The 21,190-nt window shown below is 39.8% G+C and overlaps 2 protein-coding genes across 4 annotated transcripts; both read left to right on the forward strand.

The window, feature by feature from the left end:
- The first annotated feature begins 972 nt into the window (after positions 1-972).
- tmem45b (transmembrane protein 45B) lies at positions 973-6,926 on the forward strand. 2 transcript variants are annotated; one of them, XM_080779852.1, is made up of 6 exons: positions 973-1,049; positions 3,346-3,549; positions 4,120-4,338; positions 4,851-5,035; positions 5,364-5,506; positions 6,664-6,926. In XM_080779852.1, the coding sequence occupies exons 2-6, from the start codon at positions 3,360-3,362 to the stop codon at positions 6,773-6,775; spliced, it is 849 nt and encodes a 282-aa protein (XP_080635978.1). In that variant the 5' UTR covers positions 973-1,049; positions 3,346-3,359; the 3' UTR covers positions 6,776-6,926. The 2 variants fall into 2 exon arrangements, with proteins under 2 accessions (XP_080635978.1, XP_080635979.1); XM_080779853.1 differs by having other exon boundaries at positions 4,120-4,332.
- Positions 6,927-17,263: 10,337 nt separating this feature from the next.
- LOC308327441 (transmembrane protein 45B-like) lies at positions 17,264-21,180 on the forward strand. Of its 2 annotated transcripts, none has more exons than XM_080780923.1 (5): positions 17,264-17,465; positions 17,584-17,799; positions 18,325-18,509; positions 19,284-19,426; positions 19,818-21,180. In XM_080780923.1, the coding sequence occupies exons 1-5, from the start codon at positions 17,273-17,275 to the stop codon at positions 19,936-19,938; spliced, it is 858 nt and encodes a 285-aa protein (XP_080637049.1). In that variant the 5' UTR covers positions 17,264-17,272; the 3' UTR covers positions 19,939-21,180. The 2 variants fall into 2 exon arrangements, with proteins under 2 accessions (XP_080637049.1, XP_080637050.1); XM_080780924.1 differs by having other exon boundaries at positions 17,584-17,793.
- Positions 21,181-21,190: the final 10 nt, after the last annotated feature.

Genomic DNA, 21,190 nt, shown 5'->3' on the forward strand with positions numbered 1-21,190 from the left:
AAAACATTTTTTTTAAAGCGAGTACAAAGTTCATTTGCCTCTCCCTGAACACACAGAGTGTGCGTTTATATATTAACTCAGTTGCACCCTAGTGCCCTAGTGTCAGTCACATCTCTGCTCCATACCGCTTGACGTTGTGCACAATCTGTAATAGTAACTGTAGATTGTAGGATATACAACAACATAATTAAGGCATGTAATTGGAAGTTATTATAAAGGATGACATAAATGATGGGTCAAGTTGAACCACTTTCAACTTGGTGACCTTATACAGGTATGTCAGTATAAGCGAAAATGTCCAAACATTTCTAAACACTGCTGAACTACAAGCTCACTTGTAAGCTTGTAGATCTGCTATTTTAAATATATATATATTGTAAAATATGGCTGGTTTCAGATTCCGTAATGAATAATGTCCCCAATTTCAGTCAACATCTCTCACATGAGTGACCGCCTGGGGAGCCAGAGCCTTATACCTGATTGTCCCCATTCACACCATGTCCCTGAGCAAGACTCTTATCCCCATGCTCCCTGTCAGCACAGTAGAATGGCTGCTCACTGCTTCTATAGTTGTTATAGGATAGGTAAATGCAGAGGACACATTTCACATGCATACATACAGTATGTGACAAAAATGATTCTATCCATCTACATTTTGATGTCATCTACATGTCATCTACAAGATGATTGCGAGAAAAAAGATGTAGTGCTGTATGTTTTATTGTTGTTTTTTTTAATGACAAGGACATAATAGTCACACAATTTTAATTTTAATCCTATCTAATACATAATTAAACCATGTGCAACCCCATACTCATTTGTTTGTCTTCATTCTCATGCTTAGTTGCTCCCAAGAGGACGGCTTGAAAAGCCCTGATAATTATGGGCAGAGCTTACATGATGACATCAGCACAGGTTGACAACAGGTGTGTGCAAGCACAGACCCAAGATCTGTCAGTCACCTCACCACTATAGGAAGACACACACCCACACATACACACACTTTGAACAGCAGCACTGCCATCTAGGAAGCTGCACCACCAAATAAGGTATGGACATTTTTGGTTTGCCAGTCTGCACTAGACTGCATATTTGAATATCGGTATATTTCATGTTACAGACACATTTGACCTAATTTACCAGGATTATATTCTATGCTGTTTTGTATGTAGCTTATCTTAAAACCTGTCTTTCAGGAAGTTAACAACAAAAGTATTGGCAACTAAGAGTGTATTGAATGTACTGTAATTTAAAATGTTTACCAAATTGACCCATGAGAGTCCATTTGGTTTCATTTGAGTTAAATTAACACTCTTGATTTCATCCTACACTAATGTTTTATTTGAAAATAATCCATTAGCTGCATTAATTTCACATTACAGTTAAAACAGCTTAAAACAAACACTTCAACTGGTCATCTGAATTCCAGTAAAGGCCCTTTTTTCTTCTTAAAGGCTGATTTATTTTTGTATGCCTAGTACTAATATACTCTATATAATGTAATATATCTTGATTGTTATGTTACACTATGATTTTATTCTTACTAACTCTTAACATATTTACATTGGATCCTCAACTCTACACTATTGTTTTTGTATGCAGTGCTCATCAATATGTGCTAACAAATAAACGTAAACAAATAAAGTAAAAGTAATATCGCATAGAAAGGAATTGTATATAGGTACAACAAGCCAGCTGTGACTAGTCAAGAAAAACTAGTCTGACTGAATATACCACACTGCCTTCTGTAAACATAGGCTACCTGGACCACATGTTCATGACACCTGACTACAGAAGTTCACAATTTTGAGCACCTGGTTTTATATCAACACTCTTGTGAGGCATGAAATTCACAAAGTGCAGTACAATCATCACCACTCATTTTACATATAAACAAATATAACAAAGTACCGCTAGTGACCATGGGGCTACTACAATGTTTCTGATACTGTAATGTAATTATTTGCAAATGGATAAAACCATGGATGAAAACAAACCAAATCACTCTTTTTCAGTCTTCCCGATACTGAACATACTATAGCCTTTACACCTTTGCTATTGTTTTCAACTTGTGTGGCCAGTATCGCCCCCTATAATGCAACTCTGGCTCATTTGCATTTAAAATTAGCCTGGCAAATGAGCCAAGTACAATTGCACATGTAGGCTACATAATTTGCACATACCTGGAATTGTCCTCTGCATTCAACCAATCCTAACTATTAGGCACTTAAACCTTATAAACTTTGTTGAACAGAGTATATATTTGGGCCCATGGTCTTTCCATCTACACCCACTCTCTTCGGCAAAAATAGGCAATTTACAAGCTAACAATGCAACATGTTATGACCATGTAGATATGCTGTTTTTGGCGATTTTTTGCTTATATTCGCTGAATGTTAATCTATTCTGACATGCCCAGAATAGGGACTGGATGGTTCATGTGGTTAGGAGCAGTGGGCAAATATTGAAGAGCACCCAGGGAGCAGTAGCTAAGGGTTCATTGTCTTGCTCAAGGGCACTTTGAAACCAGGAAGAGCCGGTTCCTTTGTTGACTGAGGAAACTATCAATATAATAAATGTACACTTCAGTGCTTCTGAATAATTAATCTAATTGAACAAAAACAAAACAAGAACTCTACTTTTTAATGTGCATCTCTGTCACAATTTGGAAGTGGTTAATGTTACCCCAGAGAGGCCAATACTGTGATGTAGCACATAGTTGGTCTGGTGAGCATAGGGGTCTAACTTGTCAAACTAGTCTTGAATCTTCATGTTCAGCATCCGGGTTGTGTCATCATCTTATATTTAAAGTAAAAGCAACAAAGAAGTAAAACATCAGTCAACGTGTCCCTGTCCTTGAACAACCATTTCCGTCTACTCACTCTGCATCTCATTTGTGGGCTATAGACCGTTCAGGAACCTGTCTACCAATGATACTGTATCATCACACACAATAGCACAATGGGGATTCCAACTAACAGCCTTTCTCTTCCTGGAAAGTTAGCATGCTGACATAGAAGCCATTGTTCTTGCATTAATAATAATAAAATATGAACTGAACCGTCCTGTCCACAGCACTTCTCTGAAACAGAATGAGAAGATATAAATGGTACCATTCAATAAGTAGTGGGGAACCATTTTATGACGGAGGAAGGTTGAAAATGGGTGATCCTTTAAGTCCAATTTTATGTCCATCATATTACAATATGCCGTAAAAGTAGCTCAAATATATGATCTACAAGCTTAAAGCTAGCTTATTACCTATAACATCACGCATAAATAAGGAACACCGGGTTGAAAGGGGTTGAATCTGGATTATGACAGAGGTTTTCTCACTGGTTTCAGGTCTGTAAATAAAGATGGCCAACTTTGGAGGACATGCTATTCCTGGCAGCTTTTTCCTGCTGTATGGTTTGTGGCTGACAGTGAAACACACGCTCCAACACCACTGGAGGAGCAACCAGCCTAAAGGCAGACACAAACTACCCCCCTCCTTCAACAGAATGGAGTACGTTGAAGGAGGAATCACAATATTTGCTGCATTTGTCGGTGAGTATGAAATTGAACAGGGATTCAATTTCAGACTTAACACAAGCCTTAGAGAATACAACACACGTGCAGCCTAAAATGTAAAGGCAGCCAGTCGTGCCAAATAATTGTGAAAGATTGCTTGTCGTCAGTAGCTTGACTAGTATTATACTAGTCAAGCTAATGCCAGAAAGCAATGTAGTAGCACAGTACATTTTCTCCATTAAGTCCTCCTATTCATCACTAAAGATCACATGAAATCATATACCGACAGTGACCATGGTCTTTTGTCAGGTAATGCAGTTTATTTGCTGAAGGTGGACAGCAGGCCCCATCTCTAAGACAATAGAAACCGCCAGCCAAGTCAAGTCTGACCTATTTTTGGTTTCTGCTTATTTACATGCCGATATTTAAATTTGGAATTTAGAGATGGAGAGGGAAAAGAATGGTTAACTATCTTGCCATAAAGGAAATATCAATACAAATATTTATTTTTCTTTTAAACCATTGTAAGGCAGAATGCAAATATGCATGAATTAGCCCCTCAAAAACATAATGCCACACCTGAATAATCTCTCCTGTTATCTCCAGGTATTATGGTTGAGCAGTTTGTGGTAGACGGACCTCACGCCCGACTCTATGACAGAAGCACCAGCTCCTGGGTCAAACTGATGAACTGGCAGCACGCTACCATGTATTTGTTCTTTGGAATCTATGGAATCGCGTGCATTCTCAGCACCAAATGCAAATCTGCGCCGGCTGGTTTTGACCGTCTCGCCCTCTCCTTGGCGCTCTTTATAGAAGGTAAAGGTACAGTATCAATGCATCAAAAGCAGGGGTCATCGCCATGCTGGCTTATATGGTAGACATGTTTTTGTCAAAGTTCTATTTTTGCCATAATATTACCAGAAACACAAAGAGCTATTAGCCTTAAATTACCTTTACATGTCTGTAACTCTGAGTGCACAAATGGAACCAAATGGACCCATTTTGTGCATTCTCAGAGTTATGGGGTTCCTTGAAATGAACTGTCCTAGTGGTCTCAGACCGTCTCACGCGTGTCATAGTAAATCAGTGAGTCATACACATTCAGAGGAAAACCTGGAGACTGACACAGTATGATCTTATGATCAAAATAAGAACATTATAATAAACAATCTAAAATCTGCCACGGACAAGGCCAAGTCTTGCCACGGACACATTTGTCTGTGTAAGGACACATTGATGACCCCTGATCAAACAACCAATATTTATTGGTGCTTTTCCATCCATGGGTGTTTTTTTACTGTACTCACTCACTATCAACCCTCTACACACTGTAGGGTTTCTGTTCTATTTCCATGTGAACCATCGCCCCCACCTGGACGCCCACATCCACTCCTTGCTGCTGGTGGCTGTGTTTGGTGGATCGGCCTTTACATTGTTGGAGGCGTTCATGAGAGACAACATTGTTCTGGAGCTGCTCAAAGCCTCTCTTTTCACCCTGCAAGGCTCCTGGTTCTACCAGGTAATTAGAACTATGTAACATCATGATGTTTGAAAATGATCCTCCGTGTGAATTTGAGGCCCTGAGAAATGTTTTATACACAAAATATAAGTATATAACTGCGCTTAGCATTTTAAAGGAGTGTCATAAACCTGCAAACATCCAGGGAGACAAAGTGTTTATATTATTAGTTACTCTGGCCACTGTAGATATGGGCAGGCTTTTTTGTTAGTTCGCTAGTTTGTTTTTAGAACTAATTTAATCAGATACGGGTATATTTTGGGATAATTTGCTCATGCATGACAATGTGTCCCCTTGAAGGCTTGAACCATACAATGTGTTGTTTTAGATTGGATTCGTGCTCTACCCATTAAGTGGACCGCAGTGGGACCAAGACGAGATGGGCAACGTCATGTTTGTCACAATGTGCTTCTGCTGGCATGTAGCCATGGCAATACTTCTAACTGGCGTCACTGCTTTCTCAGTTTGGCTGTAAGTATCCTTTCCCTCAAATCAACAAAAAATGTGGTTAGTGAAAAGAACATTGCAGTACTTTTTTCCATTTAAATACTGTATAGCAAGCTCAGTATAGCAACTGACATTCGGCAGTATTTTAATTGTAGTAGCCTATCCCTGAGTTAATCATATTATTTCTACTAAATTGATTCAGGGGGATGTGTAACTGTAAAATCACAGAACCATGTTTGTTTTATAATACTTCACTGTGCAACATATTTTCCAAACTATCCACTTGTATGGTTTGTCCTTTGCAATTATTTAAGGGTCAGGAAATGATAACAGTAATGTGGTAGAAACTCAGTTGTCAAGTTGGCTAATGATTGGTAGTTCAATAGTGTAGATCAGATCAAAAATAGCGATTTCCCCGAAGACGCACACACACGTCGAAGCTGTGCTGCACTCAGGGTGTTATGACATTTTTCACCACTTGTTATTGGATATTATAATAACATCAGATTACGTAAAAAAAAAGTGCTGGTCCGGAAATCTAACTATTGAATGTATAAATGGACCCCTGATGGTAAATCTGCTCTGTTTTTTTTTTACTATGTATACATGTTCAAAACAACTGCCTTCTTCACCTTATGTATCAAGCTGGGGGTGTATGATTTACGTGAAACAAGGATCTCTCACTATCAAACATTTATAGAGCAATAAGTCCCAAGAGGCTGTGGTTTACAGTGCGTTTTGGACAGCTGAGGGAGATTGTTAGGCACGGTGTGTGTGTGTGTGTGTGTTACTGTTTATAGACTATTTTATAACTGCTTCACTGGAAGTATACATTTTATAATTGAACATTAACTGGCACTTTCTAGTAAATGGAAATGGGGGTCGTAGCAAATTACAACTCTCTTTTGTGTGAGGTGAAATTGAGGGGGATAGTCACTCGAGTATGTTTACATTTTGTTATGTTGAACAAATTAAAGGTATTTCCATTGAGACTGCGTTACTGTCAGTGAGTTACTGTCGGTGTCCAAAAACGTTCCTTTTTAATATTTTAGAATATTTAAAAAAAGATAGCTGATCTACAAGCTTGTGAACATAAAAAGTTGAAATATATAGATACAAGCTTTCTGCCCGACAGTAACTGCATTTATACTGAGAATATTAACGTGAACATTTTTCTACAGCACTGTGAAAAGATGTTCTGGACGGGGGAGAGACATTGAGATTGGAATGAGAAAAACATCCAGCAATTCAAGCTCACAGAAAGCTCTACTCGAAGAAACGGATGAAGAGTAAATGCTCCATTAAAGTTCTATGTATTTTTTTTTAATTTGCTACTGTACGTTGACATATGAAGGACTGTCTATTTTATATAATGTAATCATAAGAACATTACAAATGTAATTGTAATATATTTGATTAATAAAAGCACATACAATGTATGGAGATAATATCTATTGTTGTGACTGTTTCAATGCACCCTGTAATACAACATGTCACCTGCAGGTGTTGCTATGAGAGCAAAGTAAGTGAAGCTCTTGTCAAGTGGGTCAGTATCTTTAAACAAATCAAAGGCAAAAATGAGTGAAGCTGATCACATTTCCAGTCATTTACATATGAAATATTTTACATATTAAAATAAATAACTTGTGAAACACTGTCTGAGCTTTTCCAGTACTGAACGGTTCGATTGTTACAGTAGTCTTAAAATTATTTCATTTTCAAAAGGATTTGTAGATTGTAGATTGTAGATTGTAGATTGTAGATTCATTGTATAATTAATTTGGTAGCAGTGCAAACTATTGATTATGAGTCCGGTTATCAATAGTAGCTGTATAATACGACCTATACACAGTTTTCCATGACATTACCACATAATTTATGTTCCGAAATACTATAATAACAGCAAACACTTCCTAGAAATGCAGAAAGACAAACGTCTGTCTTTGGAGGGGACAATTCAGCAAGACAAAGCACATAAATAAATATTTAGGGAATGAAGTGAATTTACACCCTGTGTAGTATATTATGACGGTTGCATGTCCTTTGCTAGCATTTATCATAGCAGAGTTCAATGCACGCAGACACAAATAGCATCATGGTGTTTTATGGATGTGAGTATTGACAAACCCGCAATCATCGGTTCTTTAGTTATGGGCCGCTGAATAAAGCTTGTTTTGACAAAAAATGTAATCTGAAAATAATTTCCGGTTGTATCCGTTGATTGGCAACCTAGAACCATTCATATTTGCGAAGATCGTGATCTATCATAAACCACTGAAAATACCACATGACGGAGATCTCCGTCATCGTCGGTGAAGAAGAATTGGATTGGAATGCAGACTTGGGGGAGCCCGTTAAACAATGCCCGCTAAACAATGCTTTTTTGTAAAGTAATTTGTCACAGTCCTGATACAAGCATATAGTGCAATTCGCTTATAAAAGTAAGAGGGGCCTGGGCCGTGGCTCAGCGGTCCAGGCACCTTGGCTGGTAATCCAGTCTGGCAGTGTGCCGTGGGTCCGACTCCCGATCCCGACAGACCCCACTGCATGTCACCCACCCATCTCTCTCCCCATTTCCTGTCAGCCTACTGTCTGTCCCTAATAAAATATATTAAATAAAGGCGAAAGCCAGACAAAAAACATTTAAAAAAAAAGAGTAAGAGGATACCAAGAATCAAACTAACATTGTAATTTAAAGGGAAAAGATCTGCACTAAGATCAGACCTTTTCATACAATGACGCACGGCCAGAAGTTTCAAACACTTCACTATATAATTTGTTAAGCGGAGTCCTCAGGGGTCTATGCTTTTTCCCTACCCTAAATATTTTGCTGAATGTTCATTCCAGATAATAAGGACACTAGGATTACTGATCTGTACAGAGTGATTTTAATTTGCAAAAAAAAGAAGAAAAAAAGGAAAGAAAAAAAAGCACTGATGCAACAGATTTTCTGTACCATCATACCATACCAAAATACCATACCAACTTTTAGGGTTCTGAATCTGAACCAATTCATTTTCAGTGGAACTGGTTCAATATTAGGCAGGAAAAAATAACTGAACCGGTTCAAACCCGGTGGAAAAGGGGCCTGGGGGTGTACTAATGGAATCGGTTCAATTTAGTTAGTTCACAGAGCATTTTAAAGTGTAGAAAGTGTACAGTTGGGGTCGCAGAAATGAGGGTTCCATTGCAGTGCATATCAAACTGAGGGTTCATGAAATGAAAAAGGTTGTGAACCACCGTTGTCTTACCGCTTGCGTGGTCACTACCGTAGCGGTGACAGGCACCTGCCGGACGGTGGCCGTGGCGGTCCCCAGCGTCAGCGTGGCACACGAAGCCGCCACCGTCAGCCCTTTGCCTCCTCCCATGGCAACCACGCCGGCCGAGAGGGTGGGCTGCTTGCTGGTGTGGCCCTGCTTTCCCTGCGGGATCATACCCAGGCCCGGCATGATGCGGATGGTCGTGCCTCCTGCGCCACCTGTCACAATCAGGTCATTTTAGTTTTGCTGATTTAATCGAACAAATTATTATTATTACAAAAATTGTACATGGAAGACATGAAAAATGCCTTAAATATATACAGAAATGACTGACAAAGACCGTTACCAAACAATAATAAAAAACAATTGTGTAATATGGCCAAAATATATCACATTTATTAACGGTGCCAGAGATTAGCTGTACACAGACGGACGGACGGACACAGTCACACACACGGACGGAGACTAGTGCAAAAAAACATACTCTTTCCCCATGCCTTCGGCCTGGTGGAGACAATACGGTAAGCAGTGAGCACTGCGCACCCGGCACCTCCCCCGCCCCACCCCCGATACCGTTGCTAACTTACTATGCATAGTAAGTATGCAGGACAAACATGTCCTTATTATTTGTCCTACTTACTTCTGCTACTCCTCCACTGAGGAGTCAGGACCGTGTTATGTAGGCGTTTTCCGAAGAGGAATAGAACAACAACATCAACAACAACATCCATACAACAGGATGTTGCTGTTGGGCGTCCTGCAATACTGCTGGTACCATGCAGAACGTTTCGGGCATTTTCTTTTTATTCCTTTTCCCGTGGGTGGTGCGCACATGGCACATGCACGCGTCAATGTTTATAATATGGAGGCGGTGGACCGTGGAGGATGCGGCGGTCACTCATTCACTCCCTGGGTGCTACTAAATCATACTATTAATGTCAACTTTTAGCCTACTAAACAATGGTTAAATCAATCGTCTAATAAACAACAAACAACTTACCTTGGAGCAAATAGTGTGCTTTGTAACTTTCTCCACGTTCAGCTGCTTTGCTTCCTGCTTGTGTGGACTTCACCCACAGCCGACAGCCCCCTCCTGTCCTACTGTGGTTCAGAAAAAGAACGCTGCTTAGGCTTTTCTGCACATTGTAGCCTATCCAAAAAGTGAAGGTCCGCTATGGTCTAAAGTTAAACTAATTTGAATTTCGGAACGGCAAAAGAAAATTCAAGTTTAAGCGAGCGTTTACATCGGGCGCGTTCGGAAACAGCGCACTGAGCGCACTCGGCACTGTGCAATGCAAACTAATAGGCGAGTGCGCTCCCGGTGCGCATTTCAGAACGCACCCATAGGTTTACATACCGGTATCTTGTTTAGTCAGCCGCTTCCAATTTTTCAAGGAAGTTGAAATGCTTATACATTACTATTACATCTGTAATAGTAACATGTAGGATATACAACAACATGACAGGCATGCAAGAGGAAGTTATTATAGGCCTATGGATGACATAAATGATGGATTGATCCAGTTGAACCACTTTCAACTTGGTGACCTTACAGGTATGTCAACTCAGTATATAAGCAAACATGTCCAAACATTTCCAAACACCCCTCCACTGCTGATCTACAAGCTCACTGTATAAGCTTGTAGATCTGCTAGATTAAAAAAAGAAACAGAACTGAAAACTAAAGAACTACACAAATGTTTTATTTATTTATTTCTTATTTACATACTTATTTTTTGTTTTGTTTATACAAGTGCAAGTGTGTGTGTGAGTGAATGTACTGTATGTAATGTATGTTATAAAAAAGCCAATAAAAATATTATTGAAAAACAAAATGTGTGTCCCTGAGCAAGACGCTTATCCCCATGCTCCCTGTCAGCACGGTAGAATGGCTGCTCACTGCTTCTATAGTTATACCTGATTGTCCCCATTCCAGGCCAGGTCTGCAATGGCCCCATTTACATGCAGAAATTCATTCCAGTCATCAGAATAACAATGCTCATGTAAACACCTCAATTGGAATAGAATATCCCATTCCGAATTTTCATTCCGGTCTGGAGGGGTGGTATAGGGGGAGGGCATAGTTCAGTAGGATTTTGGCTTATTTGGGCGCCATCTTCCTGCCTACATGTAGGCTAGTAGGATGCTAGGCTACTTGGCTTGCCAGTCTGTAGTTCGTAAGTATGCTTGTCAGTCTCTAGGCTACTATCTTTGACTTGTCACAACACTTGGCACAACACATGGCTCTGGATCGAAGGTGGTATTATTGTTATTCGTCGTTAGAAAATGTTCTGGTGTTCTGATCTGATAGAACACCTCTCGTCATGTCAATTTTTTTTTTTTTTTTATCCCACGATTTTGTAACCCATTTTTCACCCCTGTGTCAATCATCTAATCATCCTGGGCTCTACTACACACCCTCCACCAACCTAGTCCCCATATATGGGGGACAAGGGGAGAGCAACGTACGGACTTGAACTCATGCTTCCTTCATGCCTGAGTGTCCAAGTTGCTCCTTTACACCTAACAGGGGGGAGTTTCCCTGGTTGGACGTAGCGCGTGGAAGGAACACGTTATTCCAACCAGTTCCTTTCCCCTCCATCAGGCACCCCGGCTGGCCAGGGGGAGGCAGTTTAGTGACCAGGATTACTGCATGTTTTTTGTGAGGGTATCTACCCTAGGGGACACGGGGAGAACAAGCAAACTCCATACAGAAAGGCCCTTTCGCCAACCCCGCCTTCGGGTATGGGCACTTATGACGCGGAGGAGGAAACACGCCGCCTGCAGCGCCCACAGCGTCCCGAGCGGGAATCGAACCCAGGACCTTATAGCTGTGAGGCGACAGCACTACCAACTGTGCCACCGTGCCCCCCGTCAAAAGAGTTCTTAATGTTTACATCTTACTTGACGAGAAGACATGTGGAACCAGGGAGAGGGGAAAAACACCATGAGAGTGACGAGTGATCAGTCAAACATGTATTCTCTCCGCAGTAAATAAATAATAATCTGTCTGTATGCGATCTGACCATTATTATTTTGATTACAAATTAAAGAATGAAAAGGAAGGGATGTCCGCACACTGATTCACTACTCCCAGGAAATTCTTTTTTGTTAGAACAACGTTTCGACCCTTGTGGGTCTTCGTCAGGTATGACCGTACCTGGTAGGCAGGAAAATGGCAACCAGAATAACCCGTTCTAAGTGAAACTCCTCCCTATGCACTGGCCCTATATACCGATACCCTTTGAATCGGTATAGATCACCATATAAACATTTTATTCCGAATGCTACTGGGAGTTTGGAATACATGTATTATTTTACACATGCGCTATTTACAAACCCATCGGCGAAATACAGTGCCATTGCCAATTGCAGTGTATGGGTGTATGGATAATGTGTTTTTTAGTTCTGGGTTGTTTTGGGTGGAGGTTGCGTGTGGTTGCAGGGACTGCGCTTCAAAATATATATTTATTTTATTTTATCAGATAATAGCTGTTAGTGTGTGTCGGTTATTCATTTCTTAAGCGATAACGGTTATGGGTTGGCCATCTAAGTTATATTCCGAATGAATGCTTTGATCATGTAAACAATTGAGGAATAGGAATACTTGTATTCAGGTTCCATGTAAACAGTTGGGTATGAATCTCAGTTCGGAATGAATTTTGTGCATGTAACAGTAACAGTAACTGAGGCCATTGTGTCCATGACCATGTGTGTCCTTGAGACTCTTATCCCCATGCTCCCTGTGACCAAATAAACAAACTAAAAACACCCCAAAGGACTGGGGACAATTCTATCCATCTACATTAAGTACAAGTATAATAGTCACTTTAAAGTAAAGGAAAATTAAACCAGGTGCAACCCCATACCCATTTGTCGCTAGCCCCTCCTATGCACAGGTTTAACGTTTGTCTTTAGTTCAATGTTTGTCAACGCATTGACAATGAAGGGGAAATGTACTCATAATGTGTCATTTACGTCATATTGTCTCTTTATTGTTAATGGCGTTTAATGTTTGTGTTGGCACCGTTTGTTTTACATCACCTAATCAACATGAGTTAGACTTTAATATATCAGCGCCCCTCACTTCACACAGGTGTGATTTGTTTGTCTTCATTCTCATGCTTAGTTGCTCCCAAGAGGACGGCTTGAAAAGCCCTGACAATTATGGGTGGAGCTTACATGATGACATCGGCACAGATTGACAACAGGTGTGTGTAAGCACAGACCCAGGAGCTGTCAGTCACCTCACCACTATAGGAAGACACACACACCCACACATACACACACTTTGAAGTTGAACAGCAGCACTGCCATCTAAGAAGCTGCACCATCAAATAAGGTATGGACATTTTTGGTTTTCCAGTCTGCACTATTGCATATTTGAATACCGGTGTATTTCATGTTACAGACACATTTGACCTAATTTACCATATAATTGAGGGTTATATTTAAATATGCTGTTTGGTATGTAGCTTATTAATTAAAACCTATCTTTCAGGAAGTTAACGACAAAAGTATTTGCAACTAAGAGTGTATTGAGTGTACTGTAATTTAACTCAAATTTAACCAAATTGACCCATGAGGATCCATTTGGTGACATTTGAGTTAAATTAACACTCTTGATTTCATCTAATTTTACAATTTAGGCATTTAGCAGATGCTCTTAATCCAGAGCGATTTACATTAAGCAAGAAGAAAAGCATGGCAATACATCACATACATAAAAAAGTTGTTACAGTATCATGAAACATGCGTAAACTAAGAACGTAACAGTGCATTATCTATATAATTAAACTATACATATACTATACTATACTATACTAGTTAAGTTACCATGTTTACCCAGGGTAACTGGACTAAGCTCAAGAGCTTGTTTACAGCCAGGCCCTGCTCATAGAACATTTCATGGTAGGGGTTCAATGCCTTGCTCAAGGGCACTTCATCTGCATTCCAGTAAAGGCACTTTATTCTACTTAAAGGCTGATTTATTTTTGTATGCCTACTAATATACTCTATATACTATATAATGTAATATATCTTGATATTTACACTATGGATTTCATTCTTACTAACTCCTAACATATTTACATTGGATCCTCAACTCTACACTATTGTTTTTGTATGCAGTGCTAACAAATAAACGTAAACAAATAAAGTAAAACACAAAGTAAAAGTAATATCGCATAGAAATAAATAGGTACAGCAAGCCAGCTAGGAGTCAAGAAAAACTAGTCTAACTGTAACTGAACATACCACTGCCTTAATTCTGTAAACATACCTGGACACCTCTGACTACAGAAGCTCACAATTTGATTTTATACCAACACACTTGAGGCACGAAATTCACAAATTGCAGTACAATTAAGTCTACTTTTAACTCATCACTCATTTTACATATAAACAAATAAGATAACCCAGTGATGAAAAGTACCAGTGACCACCTACAATGTTTCTGATACTGTAATGTAATTATTTGCAAATGGATAAAAACAAACTAAATCACTCAGAATTTTTCAGTCTTCCCGATACTCAGCATACTATTGTAGTAGCCCAGGGCCATTGTAGTAGCCGCCCTTTACACCTTTTACAAACTTGTGTGGCCAGTTTTCTGGCCGTTTTCTACACAACTCTGTGATGAGGTCAGCACATTTGAGCACATTATGGGCAAGTGGCTATAGCCGTTTTTAGCCCAAGGAGTGTTTTTTGTGCAAAACTAATGCTTGGAATGGATTCAGAATCATGAAACCCCCTAGTTTGACACGTCACATGCTACTGAAAGCAGAATGAGTTTGAGGTAATTTTGCCTTATTGTGCCTTAACAGGTTTTTGATGGTGGCCATGTGGATTTGGGGCACTCATGAATGGGGGCTCAATTTGTTTAATAACCCTCCTTGATGACAAATCCATTGAGAAACGGACCTTTGCTCTCCGCGGTCACGGAACTGCTGTAAATAAGCCAACTGAATGTTAATCTAGTCTGACATGCCCAGAATCGAGAGTATGCACATGCATGATTTTCCCATCAGGACACGCCCCCCTCATCTAGACTGAGTGGCAAAACATTGAGCAGCATGAAGTGTTGGAGTTTGGAAGCGCTCGTTGGAAATCACTCAACCGTCCTGCGTAACACCTGTTTCTAAATGTCACACTTCCAAACTACTAATCAAATGCAGGGCATTTCTTGACAGAAAGTAGCTCATAACATTTCTATGGTGGATTTTTATTAAACAAAAACTCGAGCTTTTCGTACAGCTGCAATGTTGGCGAGTTTAACATTGTTTAATGCAATCATACAGGACTTTTCTGTTTGGATGAATGGGCTGTCAAGGCAGAAAGTAGTCAGTGGGCGACTGGGCGTTCCCGCATAACTTCCAGGTACGATGATGTCATGTGCATACCCTCTAGGACTGGATTGTTCATGTGGTTAGGAGCAGTGGGCAAATATTGAACAGCTTCCAGGGAGCAGTAGGGGTTCATTGTCTTGCTCAAGGGCACTTTGAAAGGGGCCTGTTTTACAAAACTTGAAACTAATGCTGTGGACATGCAGGCTAAGGGCCGATTCATACTCCTGTTTCGGCGCTGTAGTGCCGAAATGATTTCGGCTCGTCAGAAAATTTCAGTAGCACCGAAGAGCCGACTTTAGGACGGTACCCGCCCCCCCGAACCTCAAATGACGTCAAATTGTAGGCTCTACAGCGCCGAACCGACTTTTATTCGGCTCTAAAATAGGAGTATGAATCGACCCTAACAGCCAGGTTTAACCTAATCCTGATGTCTTTACTGTTCATTAAGCAGTCAATCTGATCACAAACCAATGCTTTTTTCCACACTTATTCAATTATTATGGGTTTAATGTTGCCTTATTTTTATCATCTGCATTAAAACATCATATTGGTACACATTGCCATTAAAGGACTAATTTAAGCCCTATGTATACAAAATCAAAGAACCAAAATATACTGTAGGCTGCACAACCTCATGACAGCTTGTGAGGTTGTAGATCAGCTACTTTTGGTGAATGTTTCCCCAGAATAGGTTTGCTGTGGTGCATTATTTATTTATGTATTTTTAAATGAAAACATTACTAAATATTACCATTACTCATTGTATTTTCTTATACAATATATTACCATTGTAAGATTTCACACACCAATGACCACTAGTGCATCACCCCAAGCCAGAATTGAACCCAGGCCATGACCCACAGTTCACCAGTCTGGGCAACAACCCCCTTCACCAAAGTTAGCTCCCTCAGAGGAGGGAGTTATGGACAAATATCACGATGAATATCATATGCTTACAATATTAAGAATTATATGACGATTTCATTATGAAGTTTTAATGTAGACTATATTTTTGGGGTAGTTAATCATTCAGTCCATCCACAGATATTTTCTCTCTTTTATTACAGCAGCAGTATTTATTTTAGTCCTTGTATCAGTAAGTCTGTGGAATAGATTAGTACGAAAACGGGAAGCAACGCAATGTCATGGCAGTGACATCGCCATGACTATGAAATCCTGAGTTGGAGGGCCAGAAATCAGAGTAGATAAGAAGATATACCGGTAGTAACTAATAACACTACTACCTTTACCCAACTTTCAAGGTGCCATTTATCCCAGGCAGCTCGGCTTCATAATTAAGACTCATTGAGGTCTTATAGTCTTGGGTCTAACTTGTCAAACTATTCTTGAATCTTCATGTTCAGCATCAGGGTTGTGTCATCATCTTATATTTAAAGTAAAAGCAACAAAGAAGCATCAGTCAACGTGTCCGTGTCCTTTAGTTACTATTTACAACCTGGAAAGTTAGCATGCTGACATGCCATATACGTTGTCATAGCACCCGTTTTAACTGTCAGCCAGTGTCCCACAGATCTGTGTATGTGCTTGTGTGTGAAGACTGCAAACTGAAAAGTGTACTTAGACAATCAGCCCACTGGCAGAGACTGATTGGCTGAGTCAATTGGCTGAGGCAGACAGGCCTGGCCCAGGTGAAAGGAGTTGGCCTCATTAGGCCCACTGGCAGAGCCTGGCCCAGGTGAAAGGAGTTGGCCTCATTAGGCCCACTGGCAGAGCCTGACCAGAGCCTTTTGTGGTGTGGAACGTGTGTCGAATGGTGGGGCAAACGGTTCTCGAGTTACATGCATTACAACCGTGTATACACACACACACACACGGCACATTTATAGTATATAAAATAGGAAAAAGGAACTGAATTGTCCACACTCCACAGCACTTCTCTGAGACAGAATGAGAAGATATAAATGGTACCATTCAATAAGTAGTGGTGAACAATTTTATGACTGAGGAAGGTTGAAAAGTGATCCTGGGCGGGAAGTTGGGAACCCCTTTTGGTGTTTTACACATTCAGGCCGGGAACCCATTTTGGGGGGTGTTTTTAGCTCAAATGATCTACAAGCTTAAAGCTATCTTATTACCTATAACATCATGCCTAAATTAGGAACACCAGGTTGAATCTGGATTATGACAGAGGTTTTCTCACTGTTTCAGGCCTGCAAATAAAGATGGGCAGCTTTGGAGGACATGCGCTTCCTGGCAGCTTTTTCCTGATGTATGGTTTGTGGCTGACAGTGAAACACACACTCCAACACCACTGGAGGAGCAACCAGCCTAAAGGCAGACACAATAAGCTACCAGCCTCCTTCAACAGAATGGAGTACTTTGAAGGAGGATACAAAATATTTGCTGCATTTGTCGGTGAGTATAAAAGACTGATTCAGACTGAGACAAGTGCAGCCTAAATGCATATGCATGAATTAGCCTCTCAAAAACATAATGCCATACCTGAATAATCTCTCTTGTTGTCATCTGGCAGGTATTATGGTTGAGCAGTTTGCACGGGGACCTCACGGCCAACTCTATGACAGAAGCACCAGCTCCTGGGTCGAGCTGATGAACTGGCAGCACTCTACCATGTATTTGTTCTTTGGAATCTATGGAATCGCGTGCGTTCTCAGCACCAAATACAAATCTGTGCCGGCTGGTTTTGACCGTCTTGCCCTCTTCTTGGCGCTCTTCATAGAAGGTAAAGGTACAGTATAAATGCATCAAAAGCAGGGGTCATCGCCATGCTGGCTTGTGGTGGACATTCTTTTGTCAAAGTTCTATTTTTGTCATGAAAATAAACGAGTTGACAATAATATTACCAGAAACACAAAGCCATTAGCCTTATTTAAATTACCTTTACATGTCTGTAACTCTGAGTGCACAAGTGGAACCAAATGGACCCATTTTGTGCATTCTCAGAGTTATGGGGTTCCTTGAAATGAACTGTCCTAGTGGTCTCAGACCGTCTCACAGGTATCATAGTAAATCAGTGAGTCATACATGAAAACCTGAAGACTGACACAGTATGATCTTATGATCAAAATAACATTATAATAAACAATCTAAAATCTGCCACGGACAAGGCCAAGTCTTGCCACGGACACATTTGTCTGTGTAAGGACACATTGATGACCCCTGCCTGATCAAACAACCAACCAATATTTATTGGTGCTTTTCCATCCATGGGTGTTTTTTGGTGGACTCACTATCAACCCTCTACACACTGTAGGGTTTCTGTTCTATTTCCATGTGAACCATCACCCCCACCTGGACACCCACATCCACTCCTTGCTGCTGGTGGCTGTGTTTGGTGGATCGGCCTTTACATTGTTGGAGGCGTTCATGAGAGACAACTTTGTTCTGGAGCTGCTCAAAGCCTCTCTTTTCCTCCTGCAAGGCTCCTGGTTCTATCAGGTAATTAGAACTCTATAACATCATGATGTTTGAAAATGATCCTCCGTGTGAATTTGAGGCCCTGAAAAATATTCCAAATTGATTGGAGAAATGTTTTATACACAAAATATAAGTATATATAACTGTCCTTAGCATTTTCATGGAGTGTCATAAACTTGCAACCATCTAGGGAGACAAAGTGTTTATATTAGTTACTATTAGGTATATTAGGTACTGTCACCCCTAAACCATTTCGCCCCTCGATTTTTCCACCGACCTCACGCCGACCACTCGGTCCGACAGTTCTTGTATTCTTTGTTTTACTGAGAATAAGGTTAGAAATAAGTTTAGGGTGAGGCATAGTTTTACTGGGGTTAAGTTTAGGTATAGGGTTAGGTTTAGGCATAGTTTTGAGGTTAAGGTTAGGCATAAGGTTAGGTTTAACCGTTTAAGCATAATTTACTTAGGTTACTTTAGGAATATCAGGCCGCGCAGTTCCGCCGGATGTACGCCCGGGGCGAGTTGGTAAAGGGGCGAGTCAGGTATTCAGTATAGCTGAATACCAACAACAGTATAGCTTGCCAAAAATAGTCAAGCTTTTCAAAACAGATGTACAGAAATCTGGAAGAGAACCAACATTCTGTAGATATGGGCAGGCTTTTTAGTTAGTTCGCTAGTTTGTTTTTAGAACTAATTTAATCAGATACGGGTATATTTTGGGATACTTAAAAATTTGCTCATGCATGAGGCCCAAGAACAATGTGTCCCCTTGAACCATACAATGTGTTGTTTTAGATTGGATTCGTGCTCTACCCATTAAGTGGACCGCAGTGGGACCAAGACGAGATGGGCAACGTCATGTTTGTCACAATGTGCTTCTGCTGGCATGTAGCCATGGCAATACTTCTAACTGGCGTCACTGCTTTCTCAGTTTGGCTGTAAGTATCCTTTCCCTCAAATCAACAAAACATTTGGTTAGTGATTTGGCAGTACTTTTTCCATTTAAATACTGTATAGCAAGCTTAGGCCAATTTTGGTGTACAGTGTAACGGACATTCGGCTGTATTTAAATTGTAGTATCCCTGAGTTAATCATATTATTTCTACAAAATTGATTCAGGGGTATGTGTAACTGTAAAATCACAACCACGTTTGTTTCATAATACTTCACTGTGAAACATATTTTCCAAACTATATCCACCATAACGTTACTTTTTAATATTATTTAAAAATATTCTTGAACATAAAACGTTGAAATATATACTGTCTCCCGACAGTAACGATATACTGCATTTATACTGAGAATATTAACGTGAACATTCTTCTACAGCACTGTGAAAAGATGTTCTGGACGGGGGAGAAACATTGAGATTGGAATGAGAAAAACATCCAGCAATTCAAGCTCACAATTAGCTCTACTCGAAGAAACGGATGATTGGGATGAATCGTAAACGCTACATTAAAGTTCTATGTATTTTCTTTTATTTGCTACTGTACGTTGACATAATGAAGGACTGTCTATTTTATATAATGTAATCATAAGAACATTACAAATGTAATTGTAATATATTTGCAATACTTGAGTCGTTTTAAAACCTTGATGAGCATACAGACCCCCACAATATGTAACTGTTTTTAGATCGTTTTGAAATTTGTCTTAGCCTTTTATTTGTAACCTATGTAATTCACATACGTGTATATACCTTTTTTTCCCTTTTCCTGATCTTCTGATGTATTGTGATGTTTTTCTATGATATTGTATTACTCGACGACACAGAAAATTAGTTTAATTTCAAGAATTAACAAAACCTGAATGAATGAATATTTGATTAATAAAAGCACATACAGTGTATGGACACTATCTGTTGTTGTGACTGTTTCAATGCACCCTGTAATACAACGTGTCACCTGCAGGTGTTGCGATGAGAGCGTAAGTAAGTGAAGCTCTTGTCAAGTGGGTCAGTATCTTTAACAAATCAAAGGCAAAAATGAGTGACACTGATCACATTTCCAGTCATTTACATATGAAATATTTTACATATTAATATAAATAACTTGTGAAACACTGTCTGACCTGTTCCAGTACTGAACGGTTAAATTGTTACAGTAGTCTTAAAATTATTTCAGTTATAACTTATCTTTGAGACATTAAGAGCATTATCAAAAGGATTGATTAATTGTATAATTAATTTGGTAGCAGTGCAAACTATTGATTATGAGTCCGGTTATCAATAGTAGCTGTATAATACGACCTATACACAGTTTTCCATGACATTACCACATAATTTATGTTCCGAAATACTATAATAACAGCAAACACTGCAGAAAGACAAACGTTTTTGGAGGGGACAATTTAGCAAGACAAAGCACACAAATATTTTGGGAATGAAGTGAATTTACACCCTGTGTAGTATATTATGACGGTTGCATGTCCTTTGCTAGCATTTATCGTAGCAGAGTTCAATGCACGCAGACACAAATAGCATCATGGTGTTTTGTGGATGTGAGTATTGACAAACCCGCAATCATCGGTTCTTTAGTTATGGGCCGCTGAATAAAGCTTGTTTTGACCAAAAATGTAATCTGAGAAAATAATTTCCGGTTGTATCCGTTGATTGGCAACCTAGAACCATTCATATTTGCGAAGATCGTGATCTATCATAAACCACTGAAAATACCACATGACGGAGATATCCGTCATCG

Source organism: Protomyctophum bolini, assembly GCF_963924005.1.
Source record: "Protomyctophum bolini genome assembly, chromosome: 13".
NCBI lineage: Eukaryota > Metazoa > Chordata > Actinopteri > Myctophiformes > Myctophidae > Protomyctophum > Protomyctophum bolini.

Excerpts from the sequence above, each read along its gene's own strand:
- tmem45b (XM_080779852.1), top strand. The coding sequence starts at position 3,360 with ATGGCCAACTTTGGAGGACATGCTATTCCTGGCAGCTTTTTCCTGCTG. Across the intron at positions 3,550-4,119 it reads AATATTTGCTGCATTTGTCG|GTATTATGGTTGAGCAGTTT; the intron begins GTGAGTATGAAA and ends TGTTATCTCCAG. Across the intron at positions 5,036-5,363 it reads AAGGCTCCTGGTTCTACCAG|ATTGGATTCGTGCTCTACCC; the intron begins GTAATTAGAACT and ends GTGTTGTTTTAG.
- LOC308327441 (XM_080780923.1), top strand. The coding sequence starts at position 17,273 with ATGGGCAGCTTTGGAGGACATGCGCTTCCTGGCAGCTTTTTCCTGATG. Across the intron at positions 17,466-17,583 it reads AATATTTGCTGCATTTGTCG|GTATTATGGTTGAGCAGTTT; the intron begins GTGAGTATAAAA and ends GTCATCTGGCAG. Across the intron at positions 18,510-19,283 it reads AAGGCTCCTGGTTCTATCAG|ATTGGATTCGTGCTCTACCC; the intron begins GTAATTAGAACT and ends GTGTTGTTTTAG.